The 20,138-nt window shown below is 35.3% G+C and overlaps 1 protein-coding gene across 1 annotated transcript; it reads right to left on the bottom strand.

The window, feature by feature from the left end:
* Positions 1–1,573: 1,573 nt before the first annotated feature.
* Positions 1,574–19,279, bottom strand: LOC140168300 (uncharacterized). Its single transcript, XM_072191654.1, has 4 exons — positions 18,880–19,279; positions 12,846–12,966; positions 4,141–4,178; positions 1,574–3,855 (listed from the first exon to the last, which is right to left on the bottom strand). The coding sequence occupies exons 1-4, from the start codon at positions 18,977–18,979 to the stop codon at positions 3,665–3,667; spliced, it is 450 nt and encodes a 149-aa protein (XP_072047755.1). The 5' UTR covers positions 18,980–19,279; the 3' UTR covers positions 1,574–3,664.
* Between the last annotated feature and the right edge of the window lie 859 nt (positions 19,280–20,138).

Raw genomic sequence — 20,138 nt, 5'->3', positions numbered from 1 at the left:
ACAAAAGGTGTAGCTTCAGGTATGCTTGACATTATGCCTCCCCAGTGATCCCACAGAGTCCCGCAAAAAGCGTGGAATATAAAAATAATAGAATTTTGATTTTTGTCATGGAAAAAGTCAAGATCAGAGTCATGGAAATTTAATCATGGCCATGAAAATTCCAGAACTGGATGTCAAAAGTAATTAAAAAGTTCTGGAATTCTGGAAGAGCAGGTGAAAAGGGCTATTCCAGACAATAGATGCACATCCCCTATACAGGAGCTCGGATTTCCAGACTTTTTGTCCAGTCATGATTTTTGGAAATCCAGACTTTTAAAGTGTCCAAAGGCGAAAAAATCCAGCAGAAAAGTAGTTAAAAATCAGAAATCCTCAATTTGAGACCTCATTATGGACATTTGTGTGATTTTCCCTTCATCTAATTGGATTTCCAAGCTTTTTCAAGTGACATTGGCAACTGGAATTCCAGTCGTTTTCAGAAAGCAGACTTGGAAATCCAGACATTTCTTTGATTGAAAGGTTACTCCTCTATGGGATGTGCACTTAATTTCTTTAATAGTCAAATTAAAATGCAAACCTAAAATGAGTGTAAAAGAGAACAAAATGTTAATTGGGAAGGTATTGTGAAACAGGTTGGCTTGACCAAGGGGTGGTTGACTTAATCTTTGTTCCCTGTACTTAACGTTTATATGATGGGGTGTGGTATTAAATCCTTTGTGGTTACTACAAGCCTTTGTATTTCTAAAATGTAGATACATTGTACCAAGAAGATTCAAATGATCATTCCAAATGCAGTATTCGTAGCCCAATCTGAATTTACTTCCAATGTCAGAGCATGATTTAATTATGCAATCATTAATATTTTTTTCTTTGAACAAATTCATTTGAATTGTTAGATTGTTAGAACATTGTTCTTTTTATGCGAATCCAACAGAAATGAAGGTGTTGAACTCATATTTTTAGTGATGTTGCACCACTACACTAGTGGTTTCATCAGACTGGCAACTCATCACATCAGACAGCTTCCTTTTATAGGCAACTGGAGCCACTAAAAATGTGAGTTAACACCTTAGTTTCTATTGGATTCGCATAAAAGAATCATGTTAAGGGGTACTACACCCTGGCCAATTTTATGCCAATTTTGCATTTTTCTCAAAATTATAGCACATTGGTGACAAGTAAGATATGTATATTATAGGGCAAGGACTACAACTACTGTACTGAAAATTCAGTAACTCAAAGCAAGTAGTTATTGATTTATTAATCAAATATTGGTTTTCCCTCATTTTTGACTGTAACCCCACAACTGTTGTCTGTGCTGAAATAAAATTTCCAGTGCAGTAGTTGTAGTCCTTGTCCCTATAATATACATATCTTACTTGTCCCCAATGCACTATAATTTTAAAGAAAAATGCAAAAATAGGTACAAATTTGGGCAGGGGTGTAGTACCCCCTTAACAGAACAATTAATATTATTATTATTATGTAATATGAACAATAATGTGCCTTCGCTTGCATCTACAAAATTTGGTAATAGCTTGCTTTGATATAGAAATAAACAACACACACTGAAAAGTAGTCTTATGTTTAATATTATTATTATTTCTTGTTTAACCAGGGTGAAGTATTCAATATCAGATACTGGCTGTGAGATCTTTGTCATCCACAATTCAAATGCAGTATTAATGCAGAGAGCAGACTTGCCAACTGTCCCTCTTTTTGAGAGTCTGTCCCTCATTTGGGGTTTTCCAAAATGAAAAAGATGGACAGTCCTTCTTAAAATTTTAGTGATGGCAAATTCAAATGTAAGGACAGCAGATAATGATGCAAATTTCACTTTTTTGCTATAGCATTTTCTTTAGTCTATTGTGATAAATTTAGGCCTGAAAAACCATCCCTGAATTCTGGTATGGCACACCTCAACTCTGTGAATTTGGCTGTTCCTGGTTTGTGTCCATGTAAAGGGGTTTTGCCTCAATGTCCCTCTTTCTGACTTTAGTAGGTTGGCAGATCTGAGAGAGTGGATAATTCATATTATTTTTCTCCACTGGGAATTAAACCAGAGTCTTCTTGCGAATTGCACTAGAGTCTATCTATCAAATAACTTGACACCTTGTAGGCCAAGCAAAAAATAAATTATGTTTAGCGTCCACTTAAATTTATTTTATATGTCAGGCATAATTTTTTTTGTAAGAATGTTATCGATTTGCTTCTGTCAAATAAGCATTTTAAAGCAGTGTTTGTGTTATCAGCCCCTCAGAATAGTCAAATAAAGTTTTTACAAGAGCCTCATCCTTCTGCTCAAGTTACACAACTGGTAGCGATATAATGGCTGATTTTTTTGTTAAGAAAAGGCCGGATGCTAAACGCTAAACAAGGTTTATTTTTTCACTTGGCCTAGCTTGCTCTCACTTTTTTTCTTCTCGTTTTCTCTCTTTTTAAAATATTACCAGTGGCATAGCATGAGCCATCCGATGAGGTCTGCTGCGGTCACTGATTATTGCCCTGCACTTGGCTTTAAATACGCTGAAAACGTATCTGTGACCAGGTTTTGTTGTTGTTTGACTTGAAAATAATTACAGTTATAATAAAGATTGTTACACAGTCTAGGATTATAATTATTATATACAACAAGTATGTCACAATAGCTCACATGCAATTAGTGTCTTTCATTTTACAGACAATGACAGTTTGAAAGTATCATGATTACCGCATAGTGACGAACCCGTCCTCATCCCTTTGTATTTTATGACTAGGGCGACGTTCCCTTTTTGTACCCTTCAGTTTTTATTTACAGTGTAAAGCCGTTTTTGCCTTGGAATTCCACACGGTATAGTAATCTCGGATTCGCTCGGATGCGGTGTTCAAGCAATTTCTCGAGTCAGTCAAGTTAAACAGACTCAAGTCACTGTAGATGATACGTTATGATCATGATCTCCATGGCGAAAATTGGAAAATCTGAGTCGAGATTGGGTCATTGCGTTTTGAAAGGTTGAGTCTCAAGCCACTACTCGTTACACAAGTCTGTTACACTGCAAAAACAGTGATGGTATTAGGGGGGTGTTACTTTATAAACACTAAAATAACACTTTTAACACTTGTGTTAAAAACATTCACATCTTCATATGAAGTGTTGCTCTGCTGTCTTTGCAGTGCAGCGTAGGTATTGGGGGACGGGGGTGGCACTTATATAACACAAATGACCATACAGGTATGTTCCCCCGGAAAGACCCCCCTTTTTGGCATTTCGCACCTCCGAAAGACCTATATTTGACCAAAATGGAGCTCGGAAAGACCCTTGATTTGGATCATTTCAGCTCTAAAAGACTCCAAAATTTGCTCATTCCTCATCTTTATGGTTTTTCAGGCGATTTTCAACCACAAAGCCAAGAAAGACCCTTAATTTTGACTCCTCACAGCTCCAAAAGTCTCTATTTTACTTGTTCGCAGCTCCAAAAGACCCCCTTTTACCGGTACGCTGTCAGCTCCCAAAGACCCACGACCACCTCAAAATTCCGGGGGAACATACCCACCAAAATATTTTTTGATGTGACCCCACCCCCGGGATTGGGGAAAGACCAGTCCTGAAGAAGATGAACAACAGTAAATCAATCAAGATAGTTAATACATGATGGTCACGGATGACAAGTTGTCCCATTTGATATCTTCAGACACAGTGACAGGAAGCAGGACACTTGAGTGCAGGAAGCAGCAAGCAAAGTTCACAGAATTCGTCACAGTATTCCTTGGGTAAACATTTACAGTAGCGACATCCGTAGTCATCTTTACGGACTTCGTAATGGCCAGAGTCACAAGTGTCATCACAGTTGATTCGTGGACAGACCAGTTCCCCATTGCCTGTACAGAAATGAAATACATAAATATCAATTCGTCGTAGAAGAAGTGATGTAACAGGATCAATTACCATAGCGATAGGTTTTTTAGGCCAAGCCAAAATTTGGAAAGCCCCTACCTCCCCCAAATGGAAGATGTACATGTACAATTTTGGGGGCTTTGGATCCGGGCCCATCTGGCCCAATTGTAAATCCGGCCCTTGTCAGCCCCTGAGTAGCTAATTTTCAATATACATGTACATTAGGCCTATAACAGGCAGAGAAAGTTTTAGAAATCCATTTTACTTACTGCAACTAGAACAGTGCCAGTGTCCATTCAAACAGGTACTGTGTAAAATGACAAAAAAGAGGAGAAATCGATAGTAGTTAAAGTAAAATCATGTTAATGTGAAAATGAGTTATCCAAATAAATGAAACACCCCTTCAAACCTGTCCCAGTGGTTTCCAACCTTAAACAGAAAAATAAAACTCAAAATTAGCAGTAAAAACAACAATTACTTAACTATCTTGATCCACAGCAAACACAAACGAGAGTTTTGTCAGTATCACCTTGAAAAAAATTAGACCAACATTGAGAAATTTAGTCCAAAAATGGTTTAAAATGCTAAATTCTGCCCAATAATCATTAAAAAACCTGATTTTGTCCAAATTTCAAATATTTTTGGTGAAGTTGATCAAAATTTAAAAAAAAATAAAAACCTAGATATTTTTATTAAGTTTTTAAAAATTATTAAAACCAAATTTTTGACTCAAGAATTTTTTGTTACGTTGTTGGCCTAGTCCTAGATATTTTTATCTAGTTTTTAAAAATTAATAAAAAAAAAAATTTGGCCCAAGAATTTTTTTTTTTTACGTTGCATAAAAAAAAAAAGTGGGCCAAAATTCGTTTTTTGGGATTTTGGGCCAAAAATGAGCATTTTGGCCCAAATTTGACCTCACAGATGAACTTATCAAGTCTTTGCCATTCTAAATAATAGTATACTTTTATATACTTTAGACCAACAATTTAGCAGTTATGAGGCCCGAAAGTTTCCATAATTCCTGGGTTCAGACCAACCTTTTAAGGTTAAAAGTTGGTTAATAATGGTATAGTCTACATAACCAGTCGTTATCCACGGAAGGGTGTGACCTATTTAATGCAAACGCGATGTAGAGTGTTGTTTTTCCTGCCTCTGGAATACCACTGAGATTGTGCTTTCAAATTCAGGCCTGTTAAAATTGGCGTTGTTCTTCTTGTACGTGTGTGAGCGCAGTGTGGTCTTTGCAGCCGGTATTTCTTTTATTATTATTATGGGGGGGGGGGGGGGGGAGGGGGAGTGAAACCGTGTGTTATAAATAATCAGTTGAATTAAATGTATGAAAAGTAACATTAAAACAGACACAATTTACGTATTGGCACATTTTCACGCACTCCTATACTTTAACTTTTTTATCCATAGGCCCTACATATGACCAACTGCAATTATATCACATCACGTCTTCTCACGGGTATAAAAGTTGTAATTTATTTTGTCTTCATCTTCATATTATCACAGTAATAATTACGCCTAGTTGCGTAGTATCGTGGCATTCCAATGTGCAGTAATTACATTCTTTACTGGTTAGAGTAACACAGAATGGTGACGTGATAGGACGAAATCGGTGTCATTTCAATATCCGGAAATACCACATCCGAAAATAACCTTCACTTTTTCAAATCTGGGTTGTAATAATATGAAACTTGTATTGGAGTGGTCAGTGATCCACGCAAAGACGTAAACATAATTGTAGGTTCAGCTTAAAGGAAGGTGGCCCGATATAATTGGAAAATCGAATTCTTTGAAACTTATGTATCATACATCAAATGTCGTCTCTTCTAAGCATTCATGCAAAGAGAACACGTAAATATTCCTTATAAATGTGACTAGTTCCTTATGGAATTACTGATACAGCGTAATACTGGTAGTCTACATTGTTTTTTTATTAATGATAATATTGAACTCAATTGAAATAGGCCTACCATATTCTCAATAACATATTTAAATTAAGAGTTCCAAATCGGTGTATACCCGAAGATATCATCAAAAAACTAAACTGTTGAATTACATGTAGTAGGCCTATCAAACGTGATATAGGCCTACCACAGTCGAGACTAAATTCGACACTTTTTGGATGATTTCTTTGGATTATACCGAATTGGAATGCCTAAGGGAGCGATCGTTATTTATGGCAGGGGGGAATGGGTAAATTTAGGGGGGAACACGACATTTTTTTGTGGTCTTGAGGGGGGAACATGAAATTTTTAGCTGAACCAGGAGGGGGGATTGTTAAATTTTAAATGGAGAAAATTGGGAAAACAAGGGGGGAACGCGAAAATTTTGAGCCGACGCGAGGGGGGAACGCGAAATTTTTTGTCGATATTTTTGCGAAAACACCCATTCCCCCCGCCGTAAATAACGATTGGTCCCTAATTTCGAGAAAAATTATGAGCTTTCATCTCATACCAAATACTGCATCTTGATTGGGTAAAGTGGGGAATGAAGCTGTCAATCGGGTCACCCACCTTTAAAATAATTAAAAAAAACAACAAAAAAAACAAAAAAAAAAAACAAAAAAAAACATAAATAACCTAAGCCTACACTGAAGTATATAAAATTCTTATCAATCAAATTGAATACAACAAAACTAGCCTTGGTTCAAAACGTCAGGCAATTGAACCAAAATAGTTCGATCTTTCGATCGATCATCGATGCTTGGTCGATCCTTATTATTTATAAAATATTGTTAATTATGGTTTCACATGAGTCAGACTTTCTGAAGCTCAATATAATAAATTGAGAGAGTATATAACATATTATGAGTCAATGGGGTTTGAACCCCGGACCTCGAGCGATTAACCGTCGAAAGTTATACCACTGAGCTACCTAAGTTCACAGTTGGTACACGAGTCATTTCAAAAAATCAAAATTATCTGATATCAGAAGGACATTCCTCGTATTCAGAATGCAATTCGATATAACTGATGTCTCAGCTCCTACAAAAAATACTATGCAAACGTTAATATCCGATTGCTTAGAGATTAAAAAATACCGAAATCAGAAGTGAAATAAAAAATTCATCAGTCGCGGCCCAGAATTGTTTACTCGTAATTAAATTGGCCCGTGCACTGACAAAAATCAATGCACGAAACGCACTTATCAAAGATCTTCTGCTGTCATTGGTCCATTGCTCATGAATATTTTAATATTAAAAGACCGTTTATGAACTGCTGTTATTGCATTAGCTATATTAGCAATGATTAGCATTAGCATAAGGACTCATAGCCCGATTTTTAATAACGGCCATATCGTGTTGTTTTATTTCAATATAAATTTTGTGACTAATTTTGCATTTTTCTCAAAATAACAACACACCAGTAACAAAAGTTATGTATATTATAGGGGCAAGGAATCCAATTACTTCACTGAAATTTCAGTGATTCAAGACAAGTGGTTCATTATATATGTTAAGAAATGAGGTACGTACATTCTAGCGGTACCTTTTCTTATCATGAATAACGTACCGCTTGCCGGGACCGCTTGTCTTGAGTCACTGAAATTCCACTGTAGTAACTGGATTTCTTGCCCCTATAATATTAGGCATATCACCTCAAAAATAATCGCAGCAGAAACACGTTATTTAATGTTCCTACATTATTGAGCTTTATTAAAGCATCAAAAATCAAAAAACAGAATTGAAATCGGTCAATGCATTGTGATGTAGTGTCAATTTAAAGATGCTCGTAGATGGAATGAAATCCTGCCACAAATGGCTGTAATGACAAAATTGGCACATTTCGAGATTTTGAAGGTATATTTGAAAGCTTGCTTGAAAAAGCAGCGTTAATTTAAATATCACATGTTAAATGTCTATCTTTCCTGACTTCGTTACAGAAAACAAAATAAAAAATCTATCATTGAATAATCATAATAAATTAACCAAATATACTATTTTAGCAATTTCGGCCAATCTGCAGACAAATTAAATCTCAAAAAATGACTAAGTTCAGCTAATTAATATGCAAAATTGATGCCAATAGAAAACCGTACATGATATAAAGGTGCGGGTTTTTTGCACACATATGTATACAACGTTCTTTCAATTGATAACAAAAAATACACAAAAAGTAATTAATTATGCAAATTAGGTAATTACAGCTAATTATGTATTTATGATATTATTATGCAAATTAGGCATCAGTAATGTTAGTTTTTTTTTCAATATTTAATGAACGTCTGTTCATTCATCATAATTTTTTAAAGTATGATCCTGTTATGAGGTTGAATAAATGAACTGCAGTTAATTATTTAAAAACAATACAAAAAAAATAAAAAGTTTGACATTTTGACGGTGTCTAGAATATAATTTTCATTTTTACTGTAAACATGGTATGTGTCACCATTACTCAAAGCCAAGTCCGAAAAGTAAAAATTAAAATTCAGTTGCAATGAGACTTTAAATTAACATTTTGTCATCTGGATTAACATGGGAGGGCAATCGGTAAAGTGAACAGCAATTTTACTGTACCGCGTATACAAAAATAGTATGGCCTTGGACACACACAATGGCTTAGAGCTATTGTGGTTTGGAAAATTACTCCCTAAAAAAACATTGATTAATGTTTTGCTTCAACTGGTTTTAGGAAGTGTTTCATTTGTTGTCGACGGAATAAATTTACATGCTAAGAAAGATTAGTATTTCAGCTAAATGGTGGTAGTTCCTTTACTTCAATAGGCCTATATTTACTGATTTATGAGCGATCTTCAAAAATCCTTAAAAACAGGCAGTAGCTCTTAAACAAAACATTTTTTAATTTTTGAGGACCCGATGTTAGCCTCGGAAAGGCTTCACACATCATATATTAAAAATTTAAAAAATTTGGATAAAAGAAGCATATAAAGAAATTCATTTATCGACATGGATGTTTTCTAAAATTGGCCAAATTTGAAGCGCGCCCTTTTCAATTCACTGTTATGCTTGCATGCACAGTGTAGCAGAATTATTGTGCAGCCACTGTGACATACCTAATAATATACATAACTTATGTTACCAGTGTCTTATTATTGAGGAAAATACAAAAATAGTCACAAAGGGGTGTAGTACCACCTGAAGTCTGTCATTTAATTTTTATTATTTATAAAAGGTTATTAATTTAATATATAAAAAAAATACCAAAATCAGAAGTGAAATAGAAATTCATCAGTCGCGGCCCATAATCATGATAATTGCTTAGCCGTAATTAAATTGGCCCGTACACGGACAGAAATCAATGCACGAAACGCACTTATCAAAGATCTCCTGCTGTCATTGGTTCATTGCTCATGAATATTTTAATATTAATATACCGTTTATGAACTGCTGTTATTGCATTAGGCCATATTAGCAATGATTAGCATTAGCATAAGGACATAGCCCTATTAACGGCCATATCGTGTTGTTTTGTTTCAATATAACCTTAAGCCTGTCATTTAATTTAATATCTGGTCCCAAAACATTTCTGAGTCACCCATTGCCAATTTTATTTTCATTAGCCTCATGCATAGTTCTCTTGGGAAATCATCCCCAACCTTTTCGCTCTGTCGAATATCAACTTCCTAATTTTATAATTGCTTCCTATTTGTAATACCGAATTTAGAATTAAATTTTAAACTCACAAGCAAGCGTATAATTAAGATCGATTAAGACCATCTGGTTTCTGCTCGGACAAAATTCAATATTACCATGATTACGCGAGAATTATTATGACTGTGTAATTAGGTTAAGATTTGTTACAATCATATAGAATATTTTGAATGTCACACTGCAAAAAGAGACACTTCTAAAAACAAAAGAACGACAACTCGAAATTTCTAAACATGTTCAATTCCTAAGACTTCATGTGACATGTATTTAATTTCAATTTCGAAACACGAGCCGTCAAATTCTGAAACATGTTTAGAACTGAAACATCTTTAGAAATGTGGTACAATTTGGAATGTGTGGTGTTTGGATGTAATAGTATTTAAAATCTGTTTTTAGGGTCGCTATAGAATCCCGAATATTCGACGTAGAATACTCGATGTAACAGGTATTCGTTATTTAATCTAGTCCCATTATATTTCCAGCAATGATTAAGTTCTAACGAATGTTTGATGACGTAAAGTCGATTATGTTATGTAGCATGTCTGGTGGAACGACATGTCTATTTTACGTTATCCAACATTCGTTCGAACCTAAACATTACTGGAAATATAATGGGAATAGATTAGATAACGAATTATATCTTACATCGAATATTCTACATCTATTAAAAAGTCTGTTGCAGTCTTACAGTGCATAATTGCCATGATCATCATGCCACAATAATTTAGTCTAAACAATTTGGTCTATTGCACAATGAATACATGTAGTACCAATTTATATATTCACACTATCGTGTTCCAGATCCAAGATAATTACGATAAATGATTTATCTCCGGTTCCAAAGTTATAACTGTGATACGTTTTCATTTGAATAAAATAAATATGTCATTTAACCATCTGTAAGAAGTAAGAGGATATGTGATATGATCAAGCAAAATCAGACGGAAGTCGAAAATATTGAATTTCAGATATAGCCAAACAAAGGAAATAATTTCTTCTGTTGCCTATTGTTTTGGAAACACTTCAACTGTTCATATCTTGGGAACTAAATGTTCAATTTCAATGGGATTTTCTGCAAAATGTAGCTTTACAAATGATTGATGCAATCATATAGAAAACTGAAAATTAAATATGCCCGACTTCAGACTTTTGGTTAATCACTCCACATAATATTAAATTAACCCAGATTGCTCGGCGGCGCCGCCTGCTTGTTATAGTCATGATAGTAGCGATCTTATAACTCATATTCAACACTGATAAAACAGGAGGAACCATAAATATGATATACATACACTCTTAAAACAATCTACTCATTATTTTAATAGAAACTGCCAAACTGGTTAAATTTGACAGGAAACTATTTAGAAAGGGAAAAATAGAACTAGCCTAGTTCGCAAACGCAACGGTCACTCGTCGTGTACCGTACCATCGGTGGAATATCTTGAATCATCATACTGAGGTATCAGAGTACAGCACAGAGCATATGCTAATGGGGACATAACAGATTTCTCTTCAAAACTAATCGGATATTCTCATCAAAATGACAAGAAACTCATCAAATTTGATAAGATTGCCTTGTCATTTAACAAAAAATGAATAGGTTCTTGATAAAAATGACCCAACTTACCAAATTTGAGTAGTTTGTCTTGTCAAAAATGACAAAAAAAAATCAATTTTGAATAGTTTGTCTTGTCATGTCAGAAAGGGGACTTGATAGAATCTTGTCAAATTGGAGACCTTGTCGATTTGAAAAGTTACTTGTTGAAATAAAACATAAACTGTTGATTTTTGATAAGATTGTCGGTTCAAAGTGATAATATCACGATATACCTAATCAAAATGAACAGTATATCTCATCAAAACTTATAATTAACGTACGGGATCAAAAATAAACGAGTAGGGATTCTATTTAAAAAAATGAATAATACGAAATTAGAGTGTACATCGGACAAATATTACGAGTGTATTACTTTGATCATCTTGATACATGTATATCACGATATCTAATAAACCTGAGCCACTAAACATACAATAATAGATATTTTAATACCCAAAACTGAAATAATACACCAAAAAGATTTGAATTTCGAATCTTATAAGTCCAAACAATTAAATCTATTAGATTCGAGTTTCAATTCATATTACAGATGCATACGTCCTCATTCCATCGTAAGTTCATACATTTCCATTTCACGGCGCGTGGTTGATCGAAAGTCGGCATAAGAAAACTTGTTCCATGGGACATATTGCACATTTTTCCAGTTCAGTGGTTTAGAGAAAGTAGTCAAATGGCCATTCACACTAAGCTAGACTAAGCACAGTGTTGCACACTATATGCAGCCTTTCCGCCAAATGTCAGAACTACCTGAACGCGAGCTACTGTATTTAAAGAGGATGGTCTTACGCCCAACCCTGTCTTATAGATGCAATGGAGATTGTTGAAATCAATCAAAGGACGAAGTTTCCTGTTCATATTCACGAGTATGTCAAACATTACATTTTTTTGTAATTGACACCACAAACTTATACTAAATGCATACTTTTCGATTTACATCAAAAGCTTCGTGGCATTATCTCAAAGCGGAAACCATTTTTATACGATGGAAATGAGGCATATTAACATAGTATTATATTTTCATTGAAAGACGACGATTTAGGATTATCAAAAGATTTGCTTCTTGCATAATTAGTTCACTAAATCACTAATCACTAAAAGTACCAGAAACCTAAAATTCAGATGAAAAGATGTTGAATATGAGGAGTGTCAATTTAAATTTGCCATAGTTAAACTATAGTGCGCCCAAACAATATTCTGTGTGCGCCAGCCGTATAATTCAGTATGCATGTAGAAATGCAATGGGTATTGTATAGCATATGCCCGAACAAATCGAATAAGCTACCAAATGACTTGGGCTAATCTAACGGCAAGTCTAAAGTCTACACAAAAAGTAACTCAGCTGTTATAAATACGCCTATAGATTCAGAACTAATAATTGTTTTCAAAATATTTCAGCATAAAGAGAAGGATGATTTATTTACGCGCATTTTGATACCCCATTTGTCCAATTTTGTTCAATATTGACAATACAGCAGTGTTTTGAAAGAAAATACCTCCCTCCTCCCTCTCTCCTCCCTCCTCTCTCCCTCCCTCCCATTGTATTTGGACAACCAGATCAAAAGATGTGAGCCTTTAAAGAGTTTCCAAAACAATATGAAAGTTCTTATTAATACTTTCTTTGTTTGGCTATATCTCAAAATCAATATTCCCGACTTCCGACTGATTTTACTTGATCACATCACAAATTCTTATCCCTTTATCCTGAATTGGCCCAGAGAACAAGACAATCATCTTACCATCCACCGCATCCAGCGCCTCCATTCGTTCTACCTAAGTGGTCGTACCAGGTACCTTCATTGGGCTCAAAACAGGGTAAAGGTTGCTCTTCATCTTCGGCTACGCTGCTGGATGATAAATCTAGAACGAAAGATAATGTAAAGGGTTATTCCAGTTGAAATCCATACGCACCCCTTTATTGGAAGACATAACCTTAATCTCCCCGCGCAGGGAGTGTGCATTTCAAATGGGGTTACCTGAATGGGTGACTCTATTTGAAATTTACACCATGTGTGGGAGATTAAGGGTATGTCTTTCATGGATTTCAACTGCAATATAATCCCAATGACTGTTCAAAGACCAAACTGTAAGACCCAAAAAACTAAGCCCAAACTCTAAGACTCAAAAACGAAGACCAAAAACGACGTTCAAATCAACGACTAAAAGTAAAAGCTAATGCTATTCAAACTATGACCAAAAACGAAGACCAAAAAAACCAAAAAAACAAAAAAACAAACAAAAACAAAACAAACAAAAAACCGAAGACCAAAAAACTAAGACCAAAAACTGAGCCACAGACAGTACAACCAAACAACCAAGACCACAAACTAATATCCATCTGTAAGGCCAAGAAAATACATAAAATTGTGTGTTTTTGGGTCTTAGTTTGGGTCTTGGTTTTTGGTCTTATGTTTTGGTCTTGTGTTTGGGTCCATTTTTGTAGTCTTTGATTTGGTGGTTTTTTATTTTTGGTCTTATTTGTTGGGCTTAGTTTTTGGGTATTGGGTCTTCGTTTTGTAGACACGTACCCTGTTTCAAACATAATTATTCACTTTTTTACAGACCCCTCAACACCCCTAGTCAAACATGATACAATTGCATCGCATTAAAGTCTGTGTGCGTAAACCATGTAAACGTTCTATTGTGATTCAGACGCGTGGGGTAAATTATTATTAGTTTATGGATGGGCACCAATTAAACAACGCATAATATATTTGATTATAATTGTCCCTCAAGGAATGCTTGTTTAATATCTCAAACGCGAAAAGGGGATACTCGCGAATAGCTCGTGGCATGATGTGCATCGCAAAAATCGAAAATCTTTTGTAAAAGTCTATGAAAGAACCATAATTATATTGATTCAAATATTATTTCTCCGTCATGTCCTTGATCTAGCACGCATATAGATTTAGGCTGAAGTTCATCTACTACGGCATACTACTACTATTTATTCAGCTTGGAAAGATAGAAGGTCATAAACTACTTATTGTCTGTCCAAATAACTTAGACACCCGGTTTTTAGGATATATTTCGAAAAGTTTTCACTTTTGCAAAAAGTCATGAAATAAAAGTTGCTAAACACGGTTAGACCTAACAGAAATTATTAGTAAAGCGATGAAAAAATATTCTTCCTTGTCTACTTTTATTCAATTTCGACCGATTTACAGCAAGATATCTGGGTCCAGCCGAATATTCCTAATGACTTGAAACTTTTGATGGGATAATCTATTTACAGTAAGGGGTGTTTGAACATTGTAATCATGCATATTGATCATTGATTCCACCCTTTTTTCTTTAATCCTTTTACTAATTCACAATAATGGCGGTCTACTCAAATGCATTCAACAAAAGCATGTCTGCAATCTACCGCGAGAGTTCGTCTCACACGCATAACAAATACACGTCTACGATCAAATAGGTTGATGACAATATTTGATTGAAAGGACTGTACTGTGCCATGATTTCGGTGAAGGACACCGGTTCAAATCCTTTGTTTGGAGCCAATCAATAATTTCATGCACAACCTCTATAACTCAAAAGATGTGTGATTGGGAGCACGTGTGGCCGAGTGGATAAGGCGCCCGACTCATAATCCATAGGTTGCGAGTTCGAGCCCCGCTCGTGCCAACGTGTTGTGTCCTTGGGCAAGGCACTTTATCCTCATTGCCTACTGGGGGATGGGGTTGGATTGGATTGGATGTTTGTATAGTTATTTGTTTCAATATTGGCGCTGATTAAAGCTGCTGCCTGCAAATTGCATTGTGTCTGTTTAGGTGTGTTTAATGTACAAAACCTGCGGGTCACCATTAGAGTTTGAAATAAACCCTTCCTTTTATGTCACAGTTGGTGCATTATAACAAATGATAGGGCAAGTTACTATGCGTCTGGAGTGTATTGTGAATTATACTCCTCACCAATAACATCAGAACATTCATAGGGCATACAATTTGTATTTTCTTAGAATTGGGCCAAGCCAAAAGCATGCACAGAAGAAGAGTCAAATACCGCGCCGAATTGTTGTAATTGGTTGAGGGACAGATGGGATCACTGAGTTAATACACTAAGAATAAATATGTTAATAAGAAACACTGGCTGCATTTTATGAACTGAATTATATTTTTAATTTTTATAAAATGTTTTTGGTGACGAGTATAATTGATTTACTATTCATTCATTCACTATCCAAAATCACCATACCTACAAATCTGTATAATGAGACCTTCCAAAATAATGGTACCCAACTTCTACCGGATTATTTTTAAAGTGTTGAGAAAAACCTTCCAATTTCAATAGAATTTCTGGTAAACTCTCACTCAATGCTTTGGAAACACAAAAATCCCGTTACGTCTCGGCGAATGTTAACACTTTTCTTTCATGACTTTCTTTGTAAGTGGATATTTTTTTTAATAAGTAATAAAAACTGGGTGTCTAAGTTAATTGGACAGACAATAGTACTAGGTTACTACAATTGGTCGACGACAGATCTTTTCTAGGATCTGTGATTGAACATTAAATGCAATTTCATGCTTTTTCACACACTTCCGCTCTCCCCATGGTTTATTTAGACTTAGGTAAATGAACCATGAGAGTACCACGTCCTTTGGAGAGGACGTTCAGCTGTCAGTGCCATGTACATACAGAGAGTCACATGACTACATCTATACATGTAGAAAAGAATATACTGCAGGGTGACTGAAACCGTAACTGTCCCAATCCGTCCCAGTCCAAAGAGAGAACTCTTACGGAAAGCAATGATTCGGCACTAACTAACGAACGAACGAACGAACGAACGAACTAACTAAGTTAGTAAGTAAGTAAATAAATTAGTAAGTAAGTAAGTAAATAAATAAATAAATAAATAAATAAATAAATAAATAAATAAATAAATAAATAAATAAATAAATAAATAAATAAATAAATAAATAAATAAATAAATATATAAGAACTCATCTGGAAAGCAATGTTTCGGCACTCATTAATTAATGCTAAATATTGACGTATTTCTTTCCTTTGTAATGTATGGCAATAAACCAACTAAAAAGTAACCAACATTATATCGAAATACAAAGTTGGTTTTGATCTCATCGTCGGAAACTTAAAGCCATGTTGTAACATTTTCATTAAAAAAAGTATTTCTTTTCCATAAAATGTTAGACGACGGCAATACGTGTTACTCCGTCAGTCCTGCTACGGTACGATTCTTTGATGTGTGTATCACCATCCCGCACCGCCATGTACGTACTGTGTTATGGACATCGTGTACGTGTTCGACTAATATTTCCATCGTAATAATAAAACGATTTTTGCAGGGTATGTTAGTTTAATAAAGCACATTACAATCGTGTAGAAAAACAAAAAAAATTCAAAAATATTGAGGGCCTCCTCCTCAGCAAATGTTACAATATGGCTTTAATTATTTGGATATTTTAACGCCACAACTAAACATAACTAAATATCTGGTGTGGTTAAAGAATAAATCAGCTATCACATGCTTTTCTAATTTGTGAGTGGACACTACGAATGAGCCGTAAACTCGGCAACTGGCATTCTGAGTTACAGTGTAAAATGTATGTGAAGTTCGTATTCACAGGTATCTTAAGGGGGTACTACACCCCTGGCCAAATGTTTGCCTATTTTTGCATTTTTCTCAAAAATTATAGCGCATTGGTGACAAGTTAGATATGTATATTATAGGGGCAAGGACTACAACTACTGTACTGAAGATTCAGCAACTCAAAGCAAGTAGTTATTGATTTATTGATCAAATATTGGTTTTCCCTCATTTTTGACTGTAACTCCATATCTGTTGTCTGTGCTGAAATAAAATTTCCAGTGCAGTAGTTGTAGTCCTTGCCCCTATAATATACATATCTTTATAATACTTGTCCCCAATGCGCTATAATTTGAAAGAAAAATGCAAAAATAAGCACAAATCTGCGCAGGGGTGTAGTACCCCCTTAATAAGGTGCGACAAGTATATCATCAAACACTGTTTAAACCAATCAATAATCCTATTGTTGAAGAGGATAATAAGCTTCTACCTATTTCTATAGAATAGTTCTTGTCTTTGTTTGCTTTGGCTAAATCCTGTTCAAGTGGTGGATAACAAAGCATTGTATGTATAACCAACAATTAACAATGAGAGGACATTCCTGAACCTCATTGACTTGGGGATGATTTGAAATGACGGCCATTTATGACTGTTTGATATTTATTACCAGAAATGTGGAAAAAGAGACACATGTAGAACCGAAAAAAAGCTACAATTTTGTTGAAGGAACAGAGTTCAACAACCCATAACCCCGCTTCTGGATATCGTTTGAAGTCAATAGATATACCATTTTAAAACACGAAATAAAGCAAAATTGACCGGGCCAACTTTACGGCTGATTCGAGGTGTCCAGTCACATTTTGACAATTGACCACTCCGTTCTTGAAATAAGAATTTTACCAAACTCCATCATTTAGCAATCGATGATCTGTATTCGGAGTGCTAATCACTACGCATTATCAGCCCATGGGGCGTCTATTGTCATTGATCAATATTGGACTCAGTGGAACGATTGAAAATAAGATACTTTCGTAAAATTCTTTTATTTCAAAAACGGAGCGGTCAATTATCAAAATTCAAAAAGTATGTGATAGCTGATATATTCAACAACATCGGTTATTTAGCTATTATTTGGTTTACGCGTTAAGATACCTCAAACAATCCCATGATACAGTTCTTTCAGGGACACCCTGTAGATGAACTACAAGCGCTCATCTTACTCGGGTATTTGCCCATTCAATTCCAAAACAACACAGCAAATCTTTATTTTTCTTTTCATTCTTATTTTGTCTTTTTGAACACAACCGAGTCAGTTTACACAACGTAATACAAAAACTGTTCAGTGGCAGATGTTGGTAGGTGCAAATTACATGTTACTAATTTCGGTAACAAAAGGACAGTTAATTCTGCCTTCCATAATTAATGCAAGATACTTTGGGGCATATGCATGGTCACTTGAACAGTTAGACGCCAGTGGCCATGCTTAGACCCAAAGACACTTACATTGATAATGGAGGGCAGAATTAACCGTCCATTTGTTGCCAAATGAGTAACATGTAATTTGTACTTACCCATTTTTGGCACAGAGTAGTCGAAATGTGCAAGATACCAAGAAAATGAGATCAACATCAAGAATAAAATCTATTGGTTAAAGTTTAAACTGATACACACAACGAAATTGTTCGCTTACGCGAGCTTTCGACACGACTCTGGCTTTTTCAAACTGGTGGAATTGGTTTTATTGATCTAGAATAAATCTATCTCAAGACTAAGTAGCTAAAAACAGTATTAATGAATTGTTGTCATTCTGGACTGAGTTGATTATTCGAAAAACATGATAATTTCTAAGTTTCTTTAGAAGATTTTCCACACATTGAGGGACATTTCGTGAGATTTTTATACCACAGAAAACATCTGGCTCCATAATGTATATGGCCAAAATATTTCTTGTAGATTCATTCACTTGGCAAAAATATCGTCAAATTTGTATTTACAGAACGAAATTACAACACAGTGCCATGAAGCAGTGTAATATAATTTATGTAATCATAATCAATATTAAACTCGCAAAGGCAAAATCGGAATCAACTGAAATTTTGGGCATAAGCTTTTTTCATGGATATAACTGAAAATGTCATAAAAACGGTATCTTTTCCGTCTGCACACATAACCCTCAAACAAATAAACAAACAAACAAACACCACAACAAACCAAAAACTTACCCCAATCATCCGCTTCAAAAAGAGCTGCTTCATCATCAAAAAATGCCATTGCGCACACAATTAGCTGAAGAACCATCCACAAGCTTACTAAACTCTGCATGATGATGATGATGATATCTTAATTAATTAATACTTAATAACTGAAGAAAAACTATTATTTTATAAATAAGATCCAACTTTCCTTTGATAAAAGTCCAAGTCTGGTTTTTTTTGCACCCAATAAACAGCAGGAAATTAAGACCGATCACAGTGATGGTGTAGAAAATAACTGAGCAACAGTGAGTGAGATGGAGTGATTGCGACAGAATGTTGGCATATGATAGGATGAATTTGTTGGAGTAATACGGGTTAATCAGTCTTTATACCAGCATGCAATACAGTCGAACGCTTGCCAAATCCCACGGGGTTCCAAGGCCGAATGACTAGCATTACGTAGGACGTGATACGCGCTGGCAAGTATAGTAAAAACATGAATATGTTAGACTTCATTAACTATATGCTGCTAAAAATAATGTGCATTCATGATTGGAAAACCATGAGAGTATTTATTAATGATTTAATTAAGCTTCATTTTTGTTTCTGCGAGTATTAATTTGTTACTTCGTTTGAGTGGTAGACTGCTTTGCCTTTTTTTTTTTTATTTAGGGGCTGTACAATAATTATTGGCTCAGGGCAGTAGCGTAGACAGGATTTTAGTGCGAGTGGGCAAAGCCAAAGTTTCGTCCCCATTTTGTCAATTTATGACCCATAAGGACATTTTATACTCTTTGCCATCCCCAAGTGGAACGGAACAATTTGCCCCTCCCCGGTCCCTTAACTTCCCAAAACGGTGTGCAAAAACCCGAGGCAAAAAAATTCTTGTTCCTCTCAGCTATGCATAGATTGTTGCCGCCTTGCACATGCCAAATCATTAGGACCCAATTTTGTCAACCGTTAGGCATAAATAGGCCTGTAACGCGAGCAGGAAAGTTTGCATATTTTAAAGATATTTCCGTGCGGGGTTTCCGCTCTTTTATTTAGCCTTTTTAGAGCGTTTTATTTTAAAGATGTGCCAAAAATCGTTTGGCCCTACCAACCTTTTGACCTATATACCAAAACTTGCCTTTCCCCTCCCGTTGGTTTGCCAAAACATGCTTGTCTCCACTAATTGCACCCTTCAATGTGGTTCATAATTATCGACCAGTCCCTTAGTGTCTGTAATGGCACCATAAATATGTAGTGGTTACACTTCGTGAAACGTAATTGATTTCGCTTACTCA

This window comes from Amphiura filiformis, chromosome 13, assembly GCF_039555335.1.
Source record: "Amphiura filiformis chromosome 13, Afil_fr2py, whole genome shotgun sequence".
NCBI lineage: Eukaryota > Metazoa > Echinodermata > Ophiuroidea > Amphilepidida > Amphiuridae > Amphiura > Amphiura filiformis.
This window is presented reverse-complemented; position numbering and strand designations above follow the sequence as displayed.